The 25,979-nt window shown below is 41.9% G+C and overlaps 1 protein-coding gene across 5 annotated transcripts in view; it reads right to left on the bottom strand.

The window, feature by feature from the left end:
• LOC132947850 (serine/threonine-protein kinase tousled-like 2) overlaps positions 1-24,050 on the bottom strand; it is a 41,390-nt gene extending 17,340 nt beyond the window's left edge. Inside the window, exons 1-3 of one of the 5 annotated variants that reach the window (XM_061018084.1) lie at positions 23,810-24,050; positions 22,780-22,846; positions 3,645-3,733 (exon numbers count right to left, since the gene is read on the bottom strand). In XM_061018084.1, coding sequence (XP_060874067.1) covers positions 3,645-3,733; positions 22,780-22,810 — 120 coding nt within the window. In that variant the 5' untranslated portion in view covers positions 22,811-22,846; positions 23,810-24,050. Of the gene's footprint in view, positions 1-3,644; positions 3,734-11,446; positions 13,446-22,779; positions 22,847-23,166; positions 23,763-23,809 lie in introns of those variants that run through there. The other 4 variants (XM_061018083.1, XM_061018085.1, XM_061018086.1 and 1 more) reach the window with 4 other exon arrangements.
• Positions 24,051-25,979: the final 1,929 nt, after the last annotated feature.

Genomic DNA, 25,979 nt, shown 5'->3' with positions numbered 1-25,979 from the left:
ACACACACTTATCACGGCATGACGACCCTCTATACCTTTCCCAACGACTTATACACACACATATACACGTACGCGTTTTTTACTACACAGCACGTATGTATGAGTTTTGAGTGGGTGGGAGAGAAGAGAGAAAAATCGACTAATAGTATTATACGAATGCGTTTGTATTACTATTATATTATACTCGTTATGATATTATGTGTACCGTAAAAAAATTATATTACGGGTCGTGTCGTTCGAAATTATCCCACCTCCGCGTCATGTTATACGCGTTATACATACCAAGCACACCAGGTAGGTATAATATATAGGCAAATATTATATACATTATACAGTGTGTGCAGATAATGTACAGTTGACCATTAACATGACCAAACTTTTTTAAATATGAGACGTTAAGACTTTTTTTGTTTTGTACACGTAAACGGGTATGACGAAAAAACGAATACCTATCATTCTAAATAAGTGTTTGCCCAAATTGATTTTTATTCCATACAAAAACATGACTACGTTTTTTAAGCGTACGAAACTACACTGTATTGGTTAGATATACGAGGAAGCTCCTCCTTGCACCGTGTGAATGGATGTTGTGAACGTTCAACGTTTTAACTAGGAAATCGGCACCGCGGCGATGTCGTTGATAATAATACTCGCAGCTGTTGTAGTACAACCAGAGATATTCTCCGTTTGGAGAAGGGAGAACGATTGTGTTAAAATGTTTAAAACGATACTTGACGCGTGCGCGTAAGCACGTTCGTAATCGAGCGCCTTTTGGAAAAAAAATAAATATTCAATTTCAGAATTTGATTAAATAAACATTATTTTCGACACATGAACACATTTTTACATAATATATCACTATTGATAAATTATCGACAGAAATTATTAACCAACCTAACCATTAGCGTTAATCAAACACCACGATGGTTCAAATTTCATAATACATTCTTTGAAAACATGAATTATTAAAATATATTCATTATAGTCAACGTTGTAGATAAGGAACATTATTAATAATTATGAACTAATGATCTAGTAATAGATCAAATTTTCTTGAAAGTTGAAAAATACGTTTATTTTCAATTTCAGGAAATACTGTAGGTAATATCTAATAACGATGATTACATTTTGAAGTTTTTCAAATATAATATATTAACTCATATAATATATAGGCTACATAGTACATAAAGCCATATTATCAACTTAATTATCATCGTTTATTAGTCATAGTCGTAATTAAAGCCGGAACAATATTTTTTTTTCAACCCCACTGAACGTAAAAAAAATATAATGGAGTTTTTTAGTTTAAAAAAAAATAAAATATAAATTATCTAGAATATTATGAAATTATGATGTGTACATAATAGAACAACGTCTAATAAAACAGTTATTAAAAATAAAGATTACTGGCAGAGCAATGTGATGAGATCGGTGCTTTTTAATATTTGAATTTTTTTTAAATGTCTAGAATTTTGTGGAGGAAAATGAAAACGCTAAAATCAATTATATAATATTATATTAACAGTTTTGAAGTTGAATATATTCTTGTGAATGTAAATATTAAAAAAAAAAAAACATGCTCAGATTTTTCAAGATAGTGGATAATAAAAACACGTTCCGATATTTAGAATACCTATGAACTTTATAAATTTTAAAACCGAAAATATTAGATTAAATTAACAATAAAACATATTATTTATAAACATTATTACATTAATGAGTATTAATGGTAACGTTAAAAACAATCTGAAGAGTATTATATTCTAGAACAAGCAACACGTAAATGAGGAAACCGCAAGCTTGTACAATATTAAAATATCGTGAATAATCATAACTTAAATGAATATAATTTATTAGCCTTGTCGAAACTTCTACATTGTTATATTAAACATTATGTATTTTCATTTAATCGTTCTAATGTTCTATACATGATAATATTATGATGGTGACGATGACGAACTCGTTCGAAACTTCCTCGACACGCGGTCGATTCGTAGTTACCCCCTCCGTAAACAACGATACCGTTAAAAATAACCATTAACGTACAGAAAGACGCGTACCGCGTATACCTATATAATGGTGATATTAAAATATTATGCTCGGAGATCGGAGAGCAGTAAACGATCGCAGTGTGTGCGTGTACCGATTGTCGTCGACAGGGGATTTATAAATAGAAATAGAAGACTCGGGCGACTTACGGACTGGAATGACGAACAGAATTATTGTAGAACACCGGCACTATCATGGTTGTCGTAGTGATTTAGCAGCGGTTTTCGAAGACGATCTTATATGACACTGGCAAAACGCACAAAAGCAAAAAAAAAAAAAAACCGTCACATGTCGCGGAGGGTCACCTTGAAACGCAATCAAATAATACTGGTAATAATCGATCGTTTCCTGTTCCGAGACGATTAACTATGTAATGGAAAAAACACGCAGACTTGAAGAAAAATAAATATAAATTTTGTACGATAATCGACTACGATTTTGAATACGAGTATCTTTATACAATAGTTGAGTCGTTGTTTTAACGCCTACGTCCGATCAAACGTCGGAAAGAATCCACGGAGACTGTTGAGATATCGAAACGGTTTTTGCGCGTTTTAGAATTAAAAAAAAACAGACGTTCAACTGCGTGCATGTATATAAATGGTATTGGCAGCAACGACGACGCCGACTTTCGAGTTTCGATGATAACTATAATTTTATATTGTAATAAACGACTACGAGCGGCGCTGGCTGGGTGATAACGTCAATGTGACGACAATTTTATGGATATTATTATTGGCCGAATAACGACGTAACACGAATCGACCGATTAAAGAGAAAGAAAGAAAAAGACACGTCGGCCGTGGTCGCGGTGCGTATGTTCGAGCTGCTTCGTATATATGCTAATAAATACAAATCGATCGATAATATTTTAAATATCGAGTGAGCAAATCACGTACCGGCGCATAATAATATAAACGCATATTATATATATATATATAATTTTTTTTCGTCGTTTCCGAGCCAAGTTTTGACAGCGTTATCGAGCAAGCAAACGGAACACGCGACTGTTGCCATTTACACGGGCGGCGGCCGTAACTCTATTTCGATTGCGCGGCGTAGGTACCTAAATAATAATAATTCGTCGCCCGACGATTATAATATATTACTATTGCTTTATTATTCACAATTATTTTCATATTTTAGAACACCATTTTCCGTACCTGGTGATCTAATGTATTCTATACAAAATTATTCTTTTCCTCCCGACCCGAATTTTATTCCACTCGTCTATGTGTACACAGTTTCTCCGAGGTAAGTTTTATTTTTTCCGTCCGCATCGTCGTGCACTGAAATTTAACGATAATACTATGTATTACAATATTTCCATTTCCTAAGACACCACGCACACGCGCAAAACTGGTACTGTTAGATGGTGTAGGGGTGGGTGGGGGGAGCGTCAGCTCAGAGCTCACTACTAATATAACACAAACAAATAATCACTGACGGTGTTATTACTTATTTATTATAAGACACCACACAACGATTATAAAAATTATTTTATGCTTAACATTATTAATTATTATTATTACGATACCGTGTGCAGACGACGTGTAATATTATGGTTTTTGTGTTTTTTATTTGAGTTGACTTACTCGTGCGCCGATGAACCTGGCTTCCAGTAATTCCTGTTTACGTGGATCCAGCGCAGCTTGGAAGTGATGCTCCATTTTGACGCTAGCACCTATACGAAACACAAAACCTTGGTCAGAGAAACTGTCGACAAATCAACTGAAAACGTGTAGGCACAATAACATAATATTATATGATGGCGCGCGGTGGCGTATATTATTATGTTTTGTCTCCGGTTATTAAATTTTACTTGGTTTCCGAGCTGCGCGTGGCGGCGGCGGCCTAATTAATCGCCCGCCAGTCTATCTTGGCTGATCTCGCCCGCCTGCCCGGTCGACGATCGGATTTCGATTAAACTACATACAGAGAGAATCTCCCAAATCGCGGATTTCAATCGAACAAAATGTTATATTAATACGATTTTTATTTATTCTACGCGAAAGAAAAACGAAAAAATGTGGACCTATTAAACTAAAATATACATAAACACATGACCCCACTCGGCCGTTGTCAGGCACTATAATTATTAATATTATACGCGACTCGAGATATTGTTCAGGGAAATCTCGTTTCTACGTGGTGATAGCTGCGAGATTGATAGACAATCCGTTGCCGGCGATCGAAATTCATATTCCGTCCGGCCGCCCGTTAAGTCGAAATAGCCTATTTTTAAACAGGTCGCGCGGCAAATGCCGAAGGTCAACGGCAAGTTAATTTTAACCAATCGGTGTATTTTGTTTTCACACTACACATTGGTGGCGGTAGCAGCAGCAGCAGCAACGTGATATTAAAATTATTATCATCATCATCCGTACCCCAAATTTTCTCGACATTTCCGCCATGCAAACAACAAAACGTACACAACAAAATTGCGGTACTTTACCACTACCACCACCACCACTGGCGGTCGTCCCCAAATACACACACAGGCTTGCAAACCAAAAATAAGCGCCGGCGGGCGCGGGGGAAATTCTATTCTTATCGGGTTATCGCACTTGGGCCAACCTAATCAGAGCCTCCCAGGCCCAAACTCACCCGGTATCATTACGTGAGCGCGCCACACACACCAGCTCGTCAGGAGACGGCGTAAAGTGGAAACCCGCATCGGAGCGACCCACCGCACCATAGGGTTCGGTACGCCACAGCGGTTAGTCGAGGGGTAAGAGAATTATTATTCTTCACTCTCGTCTCGCGCACACGCCGATGTCGCGTCGTCTTATTTCGGTCCTTGTCCCTCCTCATCGAGACGGTTATTTTATTTGTGTGTATAGAAAACCGACAACCCCACGTCGTCGTAGGGTTGATGGTAGTGGAGCGGGAGAAAGTGGAGATGGTAGCACCGAGGAATAATTATTATTCGTATTGTTATTATCTATATTATATAATACGTATGCGGACGACGAGAGAATGACGTGTGTGTGTGCTTGGTTTGTGTATGCACGCGGTGGCCGTGTACACGTAATTATGGACATTTTCATCCCGACATTGTGTTCGACCGCCGCCGATATAGCGCGCGACGTTGCCGGTTTGCGTACGGTCGAGAGGGCGGCGGCGGACTCTCACACACATACCACACACACATACACACACATATATGCGAGCGCGTACCAAGACATCGACGACGACGACGACGACGGCCGCGGTGGTAGCAGCAGTTGGACGGAGGAGAAACGTACAAAGCTTAATGTTGTGTTGTTTTTTTCTTCATTTCGTTTTGCTTTTTATATTGTTATTGCGTGCGCACTGTGTGCACCGATATTCGTATTTTATAATACACGATGTGTATAATAATAATAATACACAACAATATAATAGCACCGAGCGCGCTCTCTCCCTCTCACTCTGGCGCATACGGACATGCAGACGGATTATACACACCCGGACTGATACACGCACACATGAGCCACAACACACGATGTTATACATATTATTATTATTATTGAGTATATGTGTGGCGTACGGGAGTATTTAGAATTCACACGGATCGGGCCGCAGAAGAAGGACCCGGAGTGGAAGAGGGTGTTTGTGCGCGAGGAGGGGAGGTCATCCGTCGAGCTGCGTTGCCGGATCGTGTCCGTTTCACGGCGCGTCTACGGAAAAGGGCAGGACCCCGCCACCGCCCGCCGTCGGAGGGAGATGGACTGATTCGTGACACGAGGTATATGCCGAGTAGCAGCGGCGTACGCGTGTGTTGTGTGTGTGTACCGAGTTAGGCCGGCGGGCGGGTGGGTCGGCGATGGCGACGGTGGCGACTGGCCGGGCGGCGGGTGGGTGCCAAGAGAAAACGATCGATTCTCTAGCTATTCTAGCAAACTCCGTTTTATACATATTGTACATAAGCGCGACCGTGCGTGTGCGTGTGTACACGTAAAAGCCACTGTGTCGTTGTCGGGCGGCCATGCATAAGTAACACACCGGAGCAGGCACACAGACGTTTGAAAACTCCAGCGGAGCCCTACCCCGCGCGCTCCGCCGTCTCGGCAGTCAAGGCAGTAACAGTGCAAACAAAACCCATCGCTGCTGCCGCTACCCTCCCGCCGACGTTACCCGTTACCCGGTAGTACCCGGTCACAGCCGATTTGACGGTCTTCGAAGACCCCGCCGCCGAGATTCTCACCCCCCGTCAAAAAGACGCGTCCCTTCCGACCACCATCGCAGGGTCCTCGTGTAGTCGAGCATCGTGGTCTCCTCTTCACGACCACTTTGCACGATATTATTATTATTACAGACTGCAAACGCATACTGTTGACGCGAGGTATATAATAATACCATCGAGTCGGGTGGAAGAGAACAAAAAAAAAAATAAAAACACTCGACTCCCGAGCGTAAGCACACCGCCGTCATTCTTCTATAATATACTGAAAGAGGTCGTTCAAAAAACCTTTATCGTGTTATTTTTATGCGATACGCGCGCGCGCAAACAAATGTGACGTTAATTCGACCGTGATCAGCGTCAGCCCTCGAGAAAACGAGCTTTTGAAAACATCCGCGAAACGTCACAACAAAAGCTTTTCGCAACAGTTGAAACCGAAATGGCGTAAGAACGCGGAACCGGCCAGATCGCAAACTACACAGCCGCCGCCGCACGCCGACCGAGCGGTGTAGACACACAAAATAATGTGCTTTTTATGTGAAATAAATAAATGGTAAAGATTTCGAATACACGCCACCCAGGACACCGTGCAAGAGTAAAATGTAAAATTTTCCAAAAAAAATTGCGATGCAGACAACAGACTTAAAATACATCTCTAGATTCCGGCATATGTTTTAGGATGAGTGTGTGATAGTATAATAATGGCGTTTTACGATATAATATTATTATACTTAATACCGGCATACCGTTTACGCTCAGCACCGCCGTCACCGCGCACCGTATCGGCAGTGCTAGTGCAAATCATAATTTCATAATACTACTACTTTCATACAATATGAATATATTATTTGCGTTTCGCCATCGCCGTCAAATACGAATCGATAAAACACGACGACGTCGACGGAAATATTTAAATAAAAATAATAATATGATACAGCTTGATAATGACAAATGCGTTTAATTATAATGATTTTGAGAAAACGTTCGTGGAGCACGACGACGACGACCGGTTGGCATTTTTAAACGAGAATGAAAAAAAAATGGTGTTCCCGTTGACGTGGAAATGAAAAAATAATAATATCGCACACGCAACTGCTGCGCAAATTTCGAAACGCAATTAAATAACAGTCGCCCGGCAGCGGCGGCGTGCATAATACTCAATGACAAACGAAAATATTCGTATTGTCATAATATATATATATACATTATTATTGTATGTACCTACGTGGTATTTTTATTAATACACACAAATAAGACTCCCACCGGCCGACAGACGCTACGTGTGAGATTCGTACTTAACGTCCGCAGTGCAGTTTGTATTGTATTTTACACAATCGTAAACACGATATTATAGTAATAATAATAGTATTGTAGCTTGAAAAAAAATTCTAATTTCGACGGAACTTATACATCGAACCAACCTATTCAGTGCCGTCCTATAAACTATATTTTTGAGACTCAAGAAACAAGAACAGTGGGGAATCGTTTTTTCTAAAAACATTCTGTTGTAAATTGTAGTTCTCCAAATGTACCTACCTACAAATTTAAAATATTTCAAGTATTTATGTGATAAAGTTGTACAGTTATTAAATTTTATGATATAATATTAAATTTTAACAACCCCTGGAGCGGACAGTTAAACAAAATGAATGATGCTTGGGCAGGGAGTTGCGTAAGAGCGTAACGCCGGTTTTTGTAAGATTTGAAAATCGGATCAATTGCATCAATCTGGCGAGCGCACAAGTGGCGGCGACGGCGGCGGTTTTTTAAAATCGTTATTTTTGTTTTTAGACGGATATAATATTATTACATTTGTCGGGTTGTTTTGGGGATTTAAAATAGGGTCCCGCCCGGTTTTCTCACGGCGTCACGTTACCGAATTACCGACATTTTACCGTCTACGACACTACGTCGTCGACGACGTAGGCGGCGGTGAATCGTTCAAACACAACGTCGACGATCGTTCTGTTTTCTGTTATACGTTCTCTATAATGTTATGTTATATGGTACGCGGCTACGCGGGAGAGTAAATTATTTTATTCCGTCGTGTTTTTTAAACGCAATTATTATTGTCGGCCAAGAAAATATGTTCACTCGTTGTTCGACTCGGTAGAACACTTTGGGGTCAACGAAACTCTATATTATTACTATTATTATTATTATATTATAGTCGGACGATCGAATACCGTTTTTTTTCTATTTTCACAGTACTTGTAAATTCGATCATGTCGGTAATAAAATAATGGTTAGAAACGATTTGCACACGGCAATATTATGATCATTCACCGATCCAAGTCGAAAACGCGAACGACGACGGTATCTCTGCTGTTCGGCGCAACTGTATACTACTACCACGGACCACGGTTCACACTACTACAAATTTAGTACCCGCACAAAAACATAATTTTTGTTTCCATTTTGTATTCTTTTGATTGTACATTTGTACGTCAACTACGTTCTCAAACATTCTGCGCTAATAGAGCCATTCATTTAATCATCTACTTATTGACATGATATTATGTTGTTTAAAGATTATTTTTCTAGTTAACCGACGCAGAACACAACGGTACAACTAATTAATATCGATTTAAATAAAATATATGACTCGAGTACTAAAAACACTTATAATACGATTATAATATACTTTAATACTTGTCGGATGATTATTGATACGTTCGGTTAGATACGAAAAGAAAAAACTACCTAACGTTTATGAATATTGTAATCTTACGGCGACACGTCGACGACGCACGGTAAGAAAATTGAAACATTTTAACAATAAAATAGATAGAAAAAATAGCTTTTATAATCTGCCCTCTCTAGGTCACATATATAAATTAGTCCTTGGTCTCGTTACACGGTGTCATTTTTATCAATTAAATATTCTGTACAAATGTCGTTTCAAATGCGGCAAGCACAATTTTTCGTGTGTCGCGTTGTTTGACATATTTTATTAATTATTCACCAGATTATAAATTATCAAAACCGTGAACTCGTCGCGTGATCTACGGTTAGAGGTTTGATGACGGTGTGAAACGTACATTCTATGCACACAGTAATAATATTATATTATTCCATAAAACGACGAACAATAATTTTCCAATGCTTTACATCACACACATGGACCAGTGGAAACGTGTTTTCGAGAATTAGCACGCAAAAACGTGAGAAACAGTCGAAAAGTCTCGCGCGACCAACCGTCTAAGTAATCAGATTGTTGTTTTTTTAATATCTATTAAACGGAATTAGTCGTAAGCGCGATTCTTAAGCGCGCGCACATAATATGTCACTGCAAATAGACTTAAAGCGTTATCGACAAAGTGAATCGACGTCATACACTAGTACCTATAAGTAATACTACAGTATTATAAAATAGTGTATGATCGGATTCGTTTCGTGCCCGCTGCGACAGTGGTCTCGTCGTAATAATATTATTAATTATGAGCACTTTTCAAGCGCACAGAATAATAAAGCCTCGTAAAAATAACGTCGGACACAAAACGTCGAGCACCGCCACAGCTCCCATCTACCTACCTGCCGACCGTCCGCCTCTCGAGCGCGGAAATGACGCAAAGGCGGAAAAAGCCGACGAAACGGTCTATCGGTGCATGCGTACACGACGAAAAGTCGCGGATTTGGGTTATAGTCGTATGGGACGCGAGCGCAAAAATAAAACACATCGGAATGCGGCGGCAGAAACTTTGGCCGGTCATCTCTCTCACTCTCTCGCTCGCTCTCCGTCTTTCCCGTCATCGGTGCACACGCACACACACACACACACACATAAATAAGTATGCGCGCGCAAGTGTGTGTGTGTGTGTGTGTGTATATGTTTGTGTGTGTGTATGTTTGTGTGCGTGTATGTGTGTTTGTGTGCGGTGTTCGGCCGCCATTGTTCGCGCGCGCCCGGTTACACTTCTCGGCCGCTTATTTATTACACGACGTATTTATCCAGAGCACATCTCCTCTCGGCTCTCGCGCTCCTTGCACAAGACACACACGCACGCGGTCTCCCGCCCTCCCTCACTTCGCGTACAAAAGACGACACAAGTGGCGGCGGCAGCGGCAGCAGCCGCCGAGTGTTCCACGAATGTGCTACGCGAACTTGCCACGTACACGCACACAAACACGACGACGACGACCTATGGAGGAATCCATTGCCAGAGGCGAATGCGATTATAAAAAAAAAAATAAAATCCACACGACGTGCATGTAATATATATATATATGATTTCTTGCCGTATAATAATATTGTAGAGGAATCGAAACGCGTCTTTCGACGACGATGCAGCAATATCGCCATTTACGGATTTCGTCGTCCGAGCCGCCACACTACCGTACAACAACCAACCAACACATGTGTATGTGTGTGTGCGCTTCAATATATTATATTTATATTATACCGTGTCGTTATGTGAGCAGCAGAAAAAAAAAATTATATTTAATTGAACAGTCGGCGGAGGAACATTTTGCGGAGGGAAACGGTCGGAACAAGGTAGTGTAGTAGCGCGGTGTCGGCTAATATACAGTGGAGGGGGCGTGGTACGGCGGCGACGACGACGACCGTCGAGCAATTTCTCGTACATTTTAGAATAAACGCGAACCGTATTTAAAAAACCCACCGAGAGGTCGAGGCATTATCGATCGGCGGTCGTCCGAAAATAATACGACTACTATAACTATGGTATACGCAACAAACACCACTACGACGGCGGCGGACGCGGAGCAACCCTCTCGCCGTAACCGACCGAATAGGGGTTGTCTTTGTACGATGTAAGCGTACGTACATGTGTGTGTTTTCGGTATACAATAATAATAATATAATCAGGACGACAAAGTATGTTCCCATGAAGAGATGTTTTATAATATTATAAGAAAATAGAGACGTTTTCGACTCGGATGACGAGAAGCGAGTGCCGCCGGAATGCGGAAGAGACGACGCGACCGTAGAGCATAATATTATTGTTTGTACGCGATGCTTATATAATGATACTATTACAATATTATATTAAATTATATCGAAAGTTTTTAAAAACGACTTCTTTGAGGACACACGATAATAACGATGTTTACATAATATATATCGTATTATCATCGTGTCTACATGAAGTATATTATATAGGTACAGTATAAATATTATACAGTATTAATGATATATATTATATACAAACATATATTATTGAATTGCATGGTCTTGTGGAACACATACAATTGTACAGGTGTCGAACTAACCTTGGGAACACATCATCATCGATAAATGCGCACCGGTCGCTGCTGCTGCTGACGACGACGGCGAAGGCGGCGGTGGCAGCGGCACGAGGTAACACGACATATGCACTGGCGACGCAACAATATGAACTCTGCGCCTCTTCCATGGGCCGGGGGGAGTAGGGTGGAGGTGGAGTCGGCGGTGGCGGTCGGTGACGGGGAAGATGTGTCGGCAGGAGGGGAGGGGGGTCGGACGGCGAGAAAAGTACACCCCACCGCCGTGCAATCGCTGCCGTTACACTAGTTACTACTACTACAACAGCAGCCGTTGGCGGAACTCATCGTCCGAGTTTCCACACGACATAATATTGATTTTACAATGAAATTCGCCGACGGCAGCCGTTAAAAAAAAAATAATAAGAAAAACTCCTCGCGACGTCGGGCATACGCGTCTCCTCCGTGGCACAAGACGAGGGCGCCGCCTCCGGTGTGCACCGGGTGCGAGCGCGCGCGCGCGTGCGAATTCGGACGGGAAGAAAAGCGTTGCGCGTATTTAATTATTGTCCGGGCTTCGGGATATGATAATAATAATATTATTAAAGCAACAATAATATTATTATCGTTGTCGTCGGTGTTATCGCGCCTGCGGGCGGCGCTTGTTGGAAACCATAGGTACGGAGACGACGCACGCGGACGTAGAAGAGAAGTGAACCGAACGGACGGACGACGACGACGGACGGACGCGCACGCACTGCCGACTGGCGGTTTTGTGAAACGATGACGGCGGCCCGCACGACCCGATGACCGGACTCGGAATGGGAATAATGACTCTATATCCTCCCGACGATAATATAATATATATAATATAAAATAATAATAATATATAATATGACAGTGTGCACACGAGCAGCTGCTCTGCTCTCAGGGGCCCGCTCTCTATAAAACGCGTGTATTCAATAATAATATCATACACTGCATCAGTGTTATAGTATACCGCTGTGTAGTAGTAGTAGTGTGCATTCCTTTCCTGTGTTTGGTAATAATAATATTCAACTACTATAATTTTTTTTCTCTCCTCTTCTCTCTCTTTTTTCGATTGCGCGCAATGCCCAATGCTGCGCGACCTTCGCACACCGCGCAACCACCGCACCAGTGTAACCACTCACGGGCTCTTCCCCACCGACACTCTCACACACTCTCTCCTTTGGCGCTCCTACCCTGTTGCGAATTTTCACCGACAATTTTCAACCACCTACCGTGTGCGTATCACACACCGCGGCCCGCACACGTCCAGTTCCACCACCATTGTGTAACGCGCATACCTAAGTTACCCAACTGCACACAACGATCTTTTCAACCCCCATCACATTTCCCGTTCGTTTACGTCTTCTTTCAGTTTCATCGTGAAAACGGTCGACGATAAGATGTATACTACAATGATACGTGACAAAAGTGGTCCAGACACGTCGGAACGAGAATATCGCGAAGCCGACACTTTTCTTCGACATGAAAATATACTACAGTATCGGTAGACGTATGATATTTACTTAGATTTTCAAACCAACCATCCGACGATCGTATTTTTTTCATATAACAATCCGAGACGAATAATTTACAAATAATACGACGCTATAGTAATTTCAAAACTATTTTTGGCCACTAACCGTCGGAGCGTCAAGTACAACTAACCCTTTCGTACCCGTCCGGTTAAACGGAAATTATTACAGCTGATCTATCCACTCCCAATGACGTGATTTTACGAACGTTTGAGATTATAAGAATCTATTTTTAGTCTCTGTGAGACTTTCGAATATGCGTACAATGATTAAAAATATGTAAGTACGTGCCTGTAAAGGAAAATCGGAAAACAAATCGCACTGATAACGCCAAAAATATAATATTGATAGCAATGTATTTGTATGGGAACAGTTTACGGAGATTACAATATCGTTACATATCATTGTGTGCGTGTAAACGTTGTGCACTGTAGTTGCTGTGCACTATAACGACCTATAGTTGTAGTCGTTGTACCTATATTGTATGCGTGTGTTTCTGTGGTATCGTGAAAAAGATATAGCCAAATGAGGTTACACGATCGCATCGGCGGCGGCAGCAATGGGGGAAAAACAAAACTAAGATGGCGCCGCCCATCGGTTTTTAGCGAAGTGGTAAATTGAAATGCACATACGCGCGCGCACGAGCTGGCGTGGCGTCCGGTGTGTATACCGTGTATTATAATAGTCGTGATTTAGTGCAACGGGCAACGGCCGCGTAAACAACAAAAATCCTCGACGAGAGTCCAATATGGCGACTCCTCCGCCAACGGTAATGTCGGCCCGAGAAGCGTACGTGGTGTACGTCGGCGCGTTCCTCTCTATGCATATATAATATAATATAATGTATTATATTATAATAATGATAAGAATACCGGAGAAACACGAAAGGTATAAGTAAGGAATAATATAATAGTAATATAACGTTCTAATAGGAGAACGCGCGCGCCAGTTTGTATATGTACAAATTATGCGCGTGTTTTGGTGTGTGAGCGCGAGACATTGGGAAAAAATAAAAAATTATATATAATATATAAAAACAGAGCACGAAAAGAGGAAAAGAACGAGCGAGAAAAAAATGAAATAAAACCGACGGAGGAAGGAAGTGTGTGCGTGTGTACGTGAAAAAGCACGCGCAAGGGGCGCGGGGGCGCACAGTTTGGCAACGTCGCCGGATTCGTGACGTCACGGCCGCGGCTGGTACGGCTGAGTGGGCAGTCAGCTGACGACTACTACACAGGCTCGAACGGTAATGCTACGATTATTTTTATCAGCAGGACACTGCGGGGCACGTCTGATGTCTGGCGCGCGTACCGCGGCGGCGTTTGGTCGTGCGCGCGGACCGGGCGCCGCACACACGAAACCTAACAGATTCGGGCACGTCATGAGAGATGTGGCCCCCGGGAGTGTACCTAATATTTAAGTAAATTTCAAGAGTAGGTAATAAAACTAATAAAAGGCACGACAAAATTTATTAACACAGAAGTCGCGACGTCGTTCTATGGAAATTTGTAATTGATCGACCGACGGTTGATTGATTGATTAATGATCCGCTGAATTCCACGACTACAATATAGTATGGGAACAACAATCGTGTTTGCATATCATCTTCCCGGTAAAATCGGAACAATGTTTGATGGCTACAAGCCTACAAATCTACAATATAATGTTATGCCGTACGCATGTGCTAAATCGTTTAATTTCCATCGCGTCGACAACTCGACAAAAGAATTGGCCAAGTAAAAATATGTGAAGACGTCAAGACGACGAGTTTATCAAATATAAAAAATATAGAGGGCACTTGAGATGTTCATGTTTTAATTTCGAGTGCATATGTCATCATGACCACCAGCGATGTTTTTTTTTCAACGAATCAGCCGAAACGATATCGATTAATGGAAAGGAAAAAAAATTAGAAATCATAATAAAGTGACAATAATAATATTATAGGAGTTCGATCGACGAACCCGGTTATTAACGACTACGCGGCAACGCGCCCGCGTTGATGTAATAATATTATTATTATGGTAATTGTGTCACATGCGTGCACGGTGTTAGCCGGTAGAGGGAACGTAACCGCGCTCCCGGGTCCGAATCCCACAGAAACCACCTACGCCGCCGCCGTATTACTACTACTATTACTTCTATTCGGATGACTCGCGCGCGCGCGATCGTCGCCGACGGCCCAAGAGAGTATAAATGAACGACCGGTCGCGCGCGCGCCGCTGAATTGAATTATATCGCGTTTATAAGCTCCCTGTGTTTTTACGCCCGCGGGACGACGACGGAGGGTGGCTGGCGGACGCACGGAGCGGCGCCGAGTCTATTGTGTCCGACGGGTCGTGAGAGGGGGGAGGGGGAGGACCTCAAGGACCGGTATGTGCGAGGAGTGTGTATGCCGCCGCCGCCGTCGATGTAATTAGCGAATTCGATTCACTCTCGGCGTTGCCAGACTTACGACAGATTTCACAATCGGAATAGGAAAAAACATAATAATAAAACATAAAACATAACGGGGAAAAACTGGTTGTCAGTTCGTCGTTTTTGCTATGTTTGCATAGGCCACCACCGACGGCGGCTGCAGCGAATGTTTTTTTTTCCATGCACACGCCGCTGCCGCTGCTGCTCCACTAAGCAAACGCGAGCGGTTCACTGGTATTTAAACATAATATACGAATGTATAACATAGTATTATAATATTATTGTGTTGGTTGCGATCGAGTAGAGAGACACCATTCCAAGTTATGAACCAAGGAATGTATTCGTTTTACAACTACGATGACGTGTATGTTGTTGTGCATAATATGACGTCTGCGATTTAATTTTATAGTGTGCAAGTGGCGAACCCATGTATCTTAATCTGATACAAATTCAAACATGGGTTTGGAGAAGTAAAATTTTTTGATTTTCTCGCGTTTTAGTGTAACGCGCGTAAGGTAAAACTGCTCCACCAATTACGACAAACCCGTTTTTCATAAGATCGATCTCAGTTTTTTCGATACAACTATAAAAAAGATAAGACGAAACTCTCACCAATTGAATTCCATTTTTAAATATTAATAATCATAATTTATTGGCCATCCAGATAAAGACTAATGTTTAACTTACGTAAAAAAATAAAAAAATATATACAATATGTAAAGCCAAAATCACTACTGAGGATTTCCTTTAATAGGTAAAGTACTTATAAAAAGAAAATATAATAATAATAATAGTTCTTTATTCACTGAAAATACGTAAACATTTTTACGTATTTTTTCATAGTAGTCATTCCGAAATACAGTCAAAAAAACTTTGACAAAAAATAAAATATATTATATATTATGATAATCAGGTTCACTACACTATAGAAACTAAAAGTAGTTTAGGTTATCAAACATATTATTTTAATTTAATTTATATGTAAAATATAGGGTATTTAGATCAAATAATTATTGTAGGTACAGTCAATGGCGCCGAAGTCCAAAATTTTACCTATGACATTAGACACCTCCACATAAAATGTTGACATCCACCTATTTCTTATAATTACCTTACCATACACCAAGTATAGTTTTTATGTTATCTATTAAGCAAATGTTCATAGAATAACTATAGAAGGTGACTCCCTACCTACTAAAATCACCTATGACAATTGTCATAGGTAAATATATACTTTGGCGCCACTGGGTACAGTGGAATCTTTGAATTCATCGAATAGACCACTTCCTAGTAGAATATGATTTTTTAAATAATTGTTTTGATTTTGTTTAGTTTACATAAAGACATGAGATTTTTTATGGGCGTTTCTATACAAGTACTTATTCTAAATACATTTTGCTCCCCATCGATTTTTAAAAACTTTTCTTTTATATTTACGTCAGCGGTATTACACAGAACACGATAAGACATTAAGGCCGCTTTCAGATGATTCAAACGAAAAGTCGTGCGCAACGGTGTGGGCCATATGACTGGGGGGAAATGGATTTTCAGAGATTCAGACGCGAAAGAGAGGAAGCGCAAAAACGAGCACCACACACAGCGTTCAATCGCGGCTCTACAGGAAACAAAAAAAAGACACCCACACGCAATTCACCCCCATCAATACGAATTTACTTTTACGGCGGCGACTACGATATATAATAAATACGAATATGAAAACGTTTACACTTGAAAAAATGCGAACGTAAACACGAAATCAGGTATACAATAATATTGTACGCGTGAGGAGACTGTCTTAGATATAAGAGATAGGCTCGTGCGATAAACTTTTATCTGTATAAGATAATATGTTACACGATTATCAAATAAAATAATATAATAACGCTTTTTTGTCATTCCCGTATTTTTTTTCTGCACTCGGCTTGTGTAGTCCGCACCTCTGTTGTCGATCCGGAACATCGTGTCCTCCTCTCACTCCCTCTCACTCTCTCTCTCTCTACTGCTCTACGACCGCGTCGCCGACGTAATAATATCATAGGTACACAACACGCGCGATTTTAAAGGAATCCGTTATTATGTCTTAATTCTTTTTTTTATACGAAATACTGTACATCATATTATTATTATTAGTGAAATATTATACCTTCACCGGAGCGCGTTTTCTACACTCAAGATCCACCCACCCACCCGACACCGTAGACCGACAATCAGCTGACTACGTACACACCACAAAACTGTGCGTGGCGGCTGATAGAGAGGTATGCGGGTATGCCGTACAAACTATACGATACACGCCAGTCCGTCGATAATAATATTATAATAACATAATATTATTTTTAGTATGGGCAACTCGGCGATGCGGTTATAATATAGCGACACAATTCGATATCATATACAATATGCTTAGATTTTGTTTGACACAAAACATTTATGTACATTGTATACAACCGATTATATTAGGTATTCATTCGGTGGTGGTATTATCATTATTATTATTGTTATTACACCGTGGCGGCGGTAAGGAACGAGTCGACCTAAAAAAATAAAACAGTACAGTCGAGAACTGAGAAGAGGGGAGGGGCGCGGGTTGTAGGTCTGATTTTACATACATATAATATGATTATTGTTTCACAAGAGTATAAATGTCAAACGTTCTATTATACATTATAGTCGACGGGAACTATCCGTCTACGCAATAATAACGATATTGAAATATAGTATATACAAATCTCGAGCTATATATTATACGCGAGAATCTCGTGAGGTGAAAACGCCTTTTACGGTATTATTATTATTATTATTATTATTTGTACAAAAACTGGGTCTCGTAAATGCGTATACAATATTAATATATTGTTTACGCCATTGCACTGTATAACCCGACACTATTGTGTCGGAGCGGCGTTAATCGAGCCGAGGAAGGTAGAAAACATATTATGTAGGGCGTCGTTATAATTAAATCGTAGTGTCAACATAATTCTCCTCCGATCGTTTTCCCGTGGATTCTGCGCAGAGAGCGCACACGCCGCACACGAAACGCGCGACGGGCAGACCAGTTTTTGAGCGAAAAAAAAAATGCGTTTAAATATTTTATTTGAACGTAGGCAATACTATTAATTGCGTGCGTTATAATGTCAACCGGTCGTTAAACCGAAAATCTTTCATTTTTTTTTCGTCATTCCGTCGGGAAAATATCGGACCAGCGTTCCTCGGAACGACACGAAAATCATCATTACCGTCAATTACACACGGTTAGGTGTGCGCGCGCGCGCCCGGTTGTATAAAGTAATTTGCGTGTGTGCGTGTGCAGTAAGTGTGCAAGTGTGCGTGTGCAAGTTTACGGCGAGGAAAGGGTTACCCGTCGAGCGTTTATCCGGTCACGCTGTGACAATGATCCACGGCCATTCAACGACCTTCCGAAAGCATATTGGCACGGCACAGTGTTGCCATACGGCGTGTCAGAGATTATTTTTAAACACGATAATATTCTCGTCCGATTCCCCGGCCCGCGCCACAGCGGTCGCCCACGAACACCGTGCGCAGCCGGCAGAGGCTATTTAACTCGTATCATAACAAACGCGCTCGTCCCCCCGCGCGCGCGCGCACACACACACACACACACACACATCATGCACGTCGACTCCACTTGATTTCCGATGCGTTTTTCACCGACGGTTTGCGACCGTCGATTTCTCGACCGCAAAATGGGCGGCGCGCTCGGAATTGTGAATTTTTTTTTAGCGTATGATGCAAGCCCATAACATTGCAATATTATTAAGACTATAACATTATTATACTATCATTATCATTATTATTTATTGTAGTCGTCGGCCGCGGAGAACGCTCGAGAAAATCAGTGTCCGTTTTTGCGATGACCTACTTACTTAAGGTAAACGTCAGTTATTGATCAATCTCTTTCTCTCTTTCTCCTCTCCGTCTCTCTCCCTCTGTCTAATGGATACATAAACACAGTGCGCACACATACACACACACGAAAAACACACAAATAGTGGCAAAACGTTTTGAACTCGTTCGCAGCGATCGAACAACAACCCCTCTGCCGCCGAGCAAACAACTTTAGCAACACTACTTATTACTGTAAACCGTAACCTATCAGCTATCGTGCGCCGCGAGCGCGATAAGAAAATAATAGTGTATTCCATTTACACGGCTGAAGAAAATCCAATAAGAATTCCAGCGTATTTTTTGTTACCACATTTTGAAACGGCGTTAGCGGATGGGTGACGAAATCGAAAACAGAGTTTTCTCTCCCACCCAGTGTTATACAGAAGCTTTTGGTTGAGATACCCGTGTGAGATGCGTGTACACGGTGTCGCAAATATACTATAATAAAGGTGCAGCGTACAGACGGACGAGCGAGAGCGTAAACCGAATTCAAGTTTAATGTACAGTAGTGGTGTAAAATGAAAAAATAAATAAAAATAGAGAGGCCCAATGTAATATATTTCGAAGCTTATTGATCGCATTTCAACACACACAAACACACACGCACACATACACGTACGCACACAAAACAGTCAGCCAGCTGCCTGCCAGCGAGAGGATAGAAAAGGGGTTGGTGGACACAGCGGAGTCGGGGGATTGTGGCGACGAGGACGGCGAGGTGGACGACTATATACAACGACGTCGAGGTACAGGAGAGGAGGTATATAACACGGGGCGTTTTACATTATCGCGGGCGCGACGGAATTCCCGGCGACATGGGCAGAGGATTGCCCGGCGACGGCCGTTTGACTTTGATTTCGAAACCATTATGCGTGGGGTGGGGGGCGGTAAAACGGCGGCAGTGATGGCACGGGACGACCGGAGAGGTAACGGAGCACACCAAGATGGCGGACACCCTGGGATCGTTTGTTCGGCCGGGGGATAACTTAACTTTAAAACCCCCTCCCACCACCGTTCGCCACCGTCGCCTTTCGCATCATCCACCCCACACACACGCACACCACACCACTGCGGTGTATAGTTGACGTTTCCCAACACCGCCGTATACATAGTTGCTACACTTGCTACTATACGTCTACTGCTACGTCGCTCTCAATTCAGCGGGTGTCGTCCAAGAGAATGTGGCGGCGGAGCGAGAACTTGTGCTCACCACGCTGCTGCGGAGTGTGTGTGAAAGAGGTTTCCTAGTCACGGCGAGTATATTCCTCACGTATATACGTACATATTATAATATAATGTACGATCGATGAGTGTGGGATCCACATACGTGTGCACACACACACGAACACACGCCGGCGGACGGTCGGTGGCGGCGGGTTGAAGTTTTACAACATTCGGTGCTACGGCGTGTGTAGTATGTGCGGCTATGTTTAACGAAACGACCGGAGCAGTGTGCCCCTCACATAATAAATATACACGTCTCTCCCCGCGTCACCCCGTCACCGTTGTCCTCCGCCTACCCGTCCACCTAGTCATCGCGCTTCCTCCTGCTCCTCCACCCCGGTTACAGCCACAGCAGCCACCGCTGCCGCCGCCCGTCCTTCCGCTGAGCTCTCTGCTTGCTGTTCAATAGAAAACGCCATTTTATTGTATTGTACACACGCACGAACGTACATACAACCTCTCTGGCGGTTCAACTGAGAAACGACGTTTCGCCCCCCCCCTCCCCCCTGTTGAATATACCACCGCCAACGCCGCCGTTTTTGCGCCCCAAACGCACACACACCACCCCTTCACCCCTCCAGCCATCACCGTCACGTCGTACTCCTCGTCCGATATCCTCTCTCATCTACTACCGACGTGGTACCTGGTCGCCGGTCGATATATTCACCCGAGCGTGGTTTGTCGTAATGTAAGGGCGCGAGCGAGATTATATTATTTACAACGAGACGTTAAGATGCGTGCAGTTGGTGGTGGTGGTGGTAGTGGTGATGCCGACGGTGGTCGTGGCGACCAGCATATTATTATCAAACACACTTTGAATTTTGATATTAAATTAATAATACAAAATACTGCGGCGGCGACGACGAAAATATATTCGAATCGTCTTCGTCGTCGGGTAATACGTAATAATATGGTTGTCGTTATCTATATAGGAGTGGTCCCATACCTCCCCGTCCAGTACCATGGCCCCCTAAGTGTCGTCGAGAAGTTTTGAAAAATATTTGTTTTCTTTCTATTATTATACAGCCGTCATCGCTTACGCTGTATTATTATATTATGGAGATCGAGGATTTTACGGACCACGATACAACTTCTCAACGGTTCGATAGATAAGACACCTACTGGAGTATAGGCACACGCATATTTATATAGGACCGGATACAGAGTCACAACGGGGACGTTCTTTGACCTTTGTTTTGAAAAAATATCGTCTCGTTGATGCGATGCATATAGAAAAACGTAGCGTAAAACGCGACTTTTGAAGGAAACCGTCCAACGCGACGGGCGGCGGCGATTCAGGAATGTCGTTCCTACACACACGGGCATCGGAAAAATATAACCTTTCGACCGCTGGCCGGTGTCCACTGCGGCACATAATATTATCATCGCCGCTGCGTAATATCTAATATAATATTATTGTCGTAACATACCTAATAATATTATTATAGCATATAGGCGAACAACCAACGTCTAGCTGATTATATTAATATTATTATCGGTATTGTATTGTACCGGGAATAGAGGGGGAGGTTCCTTCGCGGATTTGCGCGGAAAGCGTAAAATAAAATCTCTCGGTCGGGTCGTCGCTATACAATGTTTAACCATATTCGTATTGTAAACGACGATTTCGGGCGGCGTCGGTCGTTGTGCAGCCGTTTGCACACACAGACACACAAATACACAGATACACACAATTGTCTCGCCGCCGCTCCGGTTTGATCCCGATACTCGCACGCAAACAGTTAAACACCGAGAGAGGATAGGCGGCGGCAGCGGCGGCCCACAGAATCACCGGTGTATAATATTATTACGCCAGTGGCGAGGGGTCCGAGGGGGGTGGGTAGGACACATAATGGAGAGAAGGACCCGCGGCTGTCGGTTTTATTATATTTTTTTTTTTCACGTTGGCCTCACTGATTATTAATAGCACCGTGTATTATTTTTTATTATTTATTTATTTATTTATTATTATTTTTGTAACAGATTATTCGTAATATTATATTAAATGTGGTACTGTACTGCGCACGCGCCCGCGTGTGTGTACTACAAAAACCGGCGGCATCACACATTCATAAAGCTCTGTCACGTCTGAATAAAAATCGATAAGATAATATATATCATGTGACATTTCGCGAAAAATTTTACTCGATTCCGGCTGTTGCAAGTCGCCCGACTCGATGGTACCGATCGACGAAATTTATTTTCATAAGTAGTAAGATTGCGAATATCAATTTATTTTTCGTTTGTACTCACCACCTCCTGATAGCCAACGGATCTCCGTCATCCCGTCAGTTCATAACGCCAATGTTTCATTTGTAATCTGGAAACAGAAACCAAACGGTTTTTCATAAAGTTCAACGCAAGAAAAAAGATAAGACGTCGACGGAATATTCAACGCGGGGGGGATATTCGCAAAATTCTATCGGATTATTTCCGTTATCAGCGCTTAGATGTTTTCGCGTGTGATAACGGGCGAGTGTTGATAATAAATCATTAAAATATTATAATAATAACAAAACAACAGTGGTTAGACACATTAATGTTGACAGAAACAATAACGACGCCGATACTGAAGAATACAATATATATTTTTATATACAATATATATAATAACAATAATATAACATTGGTGATAAATACCGTTGTCCGAGGTGGCCGCCGTGGTAATCCGACCGGCGGCGGCGGCTATGTTAAACCGAGATAAAACGAATCGGCTGCGGCGGCGACGGAGCGCACGCACACGCCGGATGACGGTTTTCGACGATTTTATACGATATAAATTATCACGAAGGTACGCGAAACTCGAAAACGATAATTATTATGTACTTCTTAAATTAAAAAGACGGTCGATGGCGACGACGGACAGCCGTGCGTACGATTACATGCAGACTGTCACACACACACACACACACACAAACACCAAAACGAAAAATTGAAAAACTTTATAACAAACAAAACAATACGGCACCGGAGGAATATTGATATTATTATTACGACACTCGTTTATCGTAAAATAAATTTTAAAAAAAATAAACGTATTTCCGGAAAATTAGGAATTTGCTCTCTCATTAAATAGATCTATCGAACGAGAGGCGACACGATAATATTACTATTATTATTTATTATTATTATTATTATTATTATTATTATTATTATTAATATTATGACACGCGCACCGCACGGACAAGTAAACTCGTCGCGTCGATTAAACGGCGAACACTACTACAACTATAATACAATACACACGCACAACACCATACTATAATAATAATAATAATACTACTATGCGGTGGCGGGCGGCGACCACGGTCGACGACGACGACGACGACGACGACGGTGGCGGTGGTGGTGGTGGCGGCGACGACGACGACGGCGATGACGACGGGTAAGTAGTGCGTGCGTGCGTTGCCGATACACACACTGACGCGGACGGTGGCGGCGGCGGTGGTGATGACGACGAGGCGACGACGACGGCGGCGGCGGTACACATGCGTTTGTGGCTAAACCGGCCGAATTAATAAACAGCGCAACCGACACTGAGCTGCTGCCGCCGATGCTTGCTTGGCTGCTGCCGCCGCCGTCAGCTCTGTCCGCTGTGCGTGTGTATGGTTTTTTCGGCGTGTGCGTGCGCGTGCGTTTGTGTGTGTGTGATACTGTATTGGCGATGCGGGCAGGTGACAACGCGCCGCCACCAGCACCACCGCCAGCGTCACCACGGCCACCCCCCCAACCGACGCGCCACCGTCATCAAAACATCCCCCCCTCGACCCCCTCATCAGGTTTGGCTCGACCGCCTCCGAAGCGGTGGTGCGGTCCGTGAAAACAACTTCGCCAGGCATTACCGCCATCGGCAGGATTTCCTGCTCCGGGTGGTTCCGAAGATGAAGACGCGCGACCCGTTCGATCCTGAGTCGCGGTCGTCGCCACGTCCCTTCTCGACCGGAAAATAATGATACCCCGCCACCGCGATCCGTTCTCTCATTCCACTGGAGTTTAGACCACCCCCCGCCCCCCAACGAGACCCGGAAAAGCATCACGCACGAAGGTTTATGAAAATCGGTAACGTTATTATCACGCGCGTTATCTCACGTTGGATAGTACACTACTACACTAGTACGTACTTTAGGCGTCGTCTCGTGATATCGTTGACATTCGTTGTATCGTGGTTACGTCCTGCCGATCGGAATCTCTTCCGTTTCAAAATCGCCGCCAACCGGTCGGCACCAACGCGTTTCTTCCGATCCTGCAACATTACCGTCCCATCATTATAATATACCTACCACTTGTGTATCGAATACGTTCGAACGAGACTCTTTTTTTCGTTCTATCGATGACATTTACCAAAACGCTTAGATTACCGATCGTCGTTTTTACGTTCCAAAATAAACGCGGTTGTTCGCAGAAAACGGTTAGAAAAGGAATGTTGTAAAGCGCTTCGTCACTACTGATGCGGTTAATCATTCAGATATTCTAGTATTCCACTAACATAATTTTATTGTCTAAAAAAGATAAGTATTCTTTTAATCAAAATTAGCAGGAAGTGTGGCGTGTGTATTGTTATCAATAATATTATAGTTATCGTGTACTTTTTACCGAATAAATCAATTTCCCATTACAGAATTATAGAAACATATAGATTCAACAAGTCCTGTTAATTATGAAAAGACACATTATTATAATAATATCATACAATAGTTCACGAAAAAAAAAATGTTATCTTTATATACGCTAATTTGATCAGTGTCAATGAATGACATTAAAAATTTAAATTTTCAAGTATACTTTTTATCTATATATGCCCAAATATTATTGAAGAGAAGTGGTGTACTTAACGGAACTGATAATTTAATTTCGTTAATAAGCTAAGGTTAAGTTCAAATTTAAATTAGTTTATGTTAATACCTACCATTTATTATGATCATATTCTATCATGATTTTAATTTGAATACGAAAAAATGTTAAATGTTAAATGTTCATAATATTATATTTGGGGATAATATAATAATCTTGATATCTTGAGTTACCTAGGTATACTAGTTATAGAATATTGGGATTGACCGGTTAACGTTTAATTATTGTGTTGTCTGGCTTGCTGGCCGTTATTTGTCTATTTTTTTTTTAAATACGTTAAATCAATTACGGGACAATGTATATTACTAGTACGAGAACAGTGAAAACTAAAAAATACAGTTGCCGATATATGAGAAAAATCTGAAACTTACTGAAACATAACCGCATAATATGTGTATACGTGCATAACTTAATTTACTATCCATAATTAATTCCATATTTTATAAACGATAAAGCATTGAATATTAATTTATATTTCAGGTTTGATTTAGTATTACAGAAAAGTTAACATTAAAAATTAATAAGATGTATACTGAATAAAATAAATAATGATCTATATTTAAATTTTATAGTTAATGTATTTATATATAATTATATAAAAG

The sequence above is a fragment of the Metopolophium dirhodum genome, chromosome 6, assembly GCF_019925205.1.
Source record: "Metopolophium dirhodum isolate CAU chromosome 6, ASM1992520v1, whole genome shotgun sequence".
Taxonomy (NCBI): domain Eukaryota; kingdom Metazoa; phylum Arthropoda; class Insecta; order Hemiptera; family Aphididae; genus Metopolophium; species Metopolophium dirhodum.
This window is presented reverse-complemented; position numbering and strand designations above follow the sequence as displayed.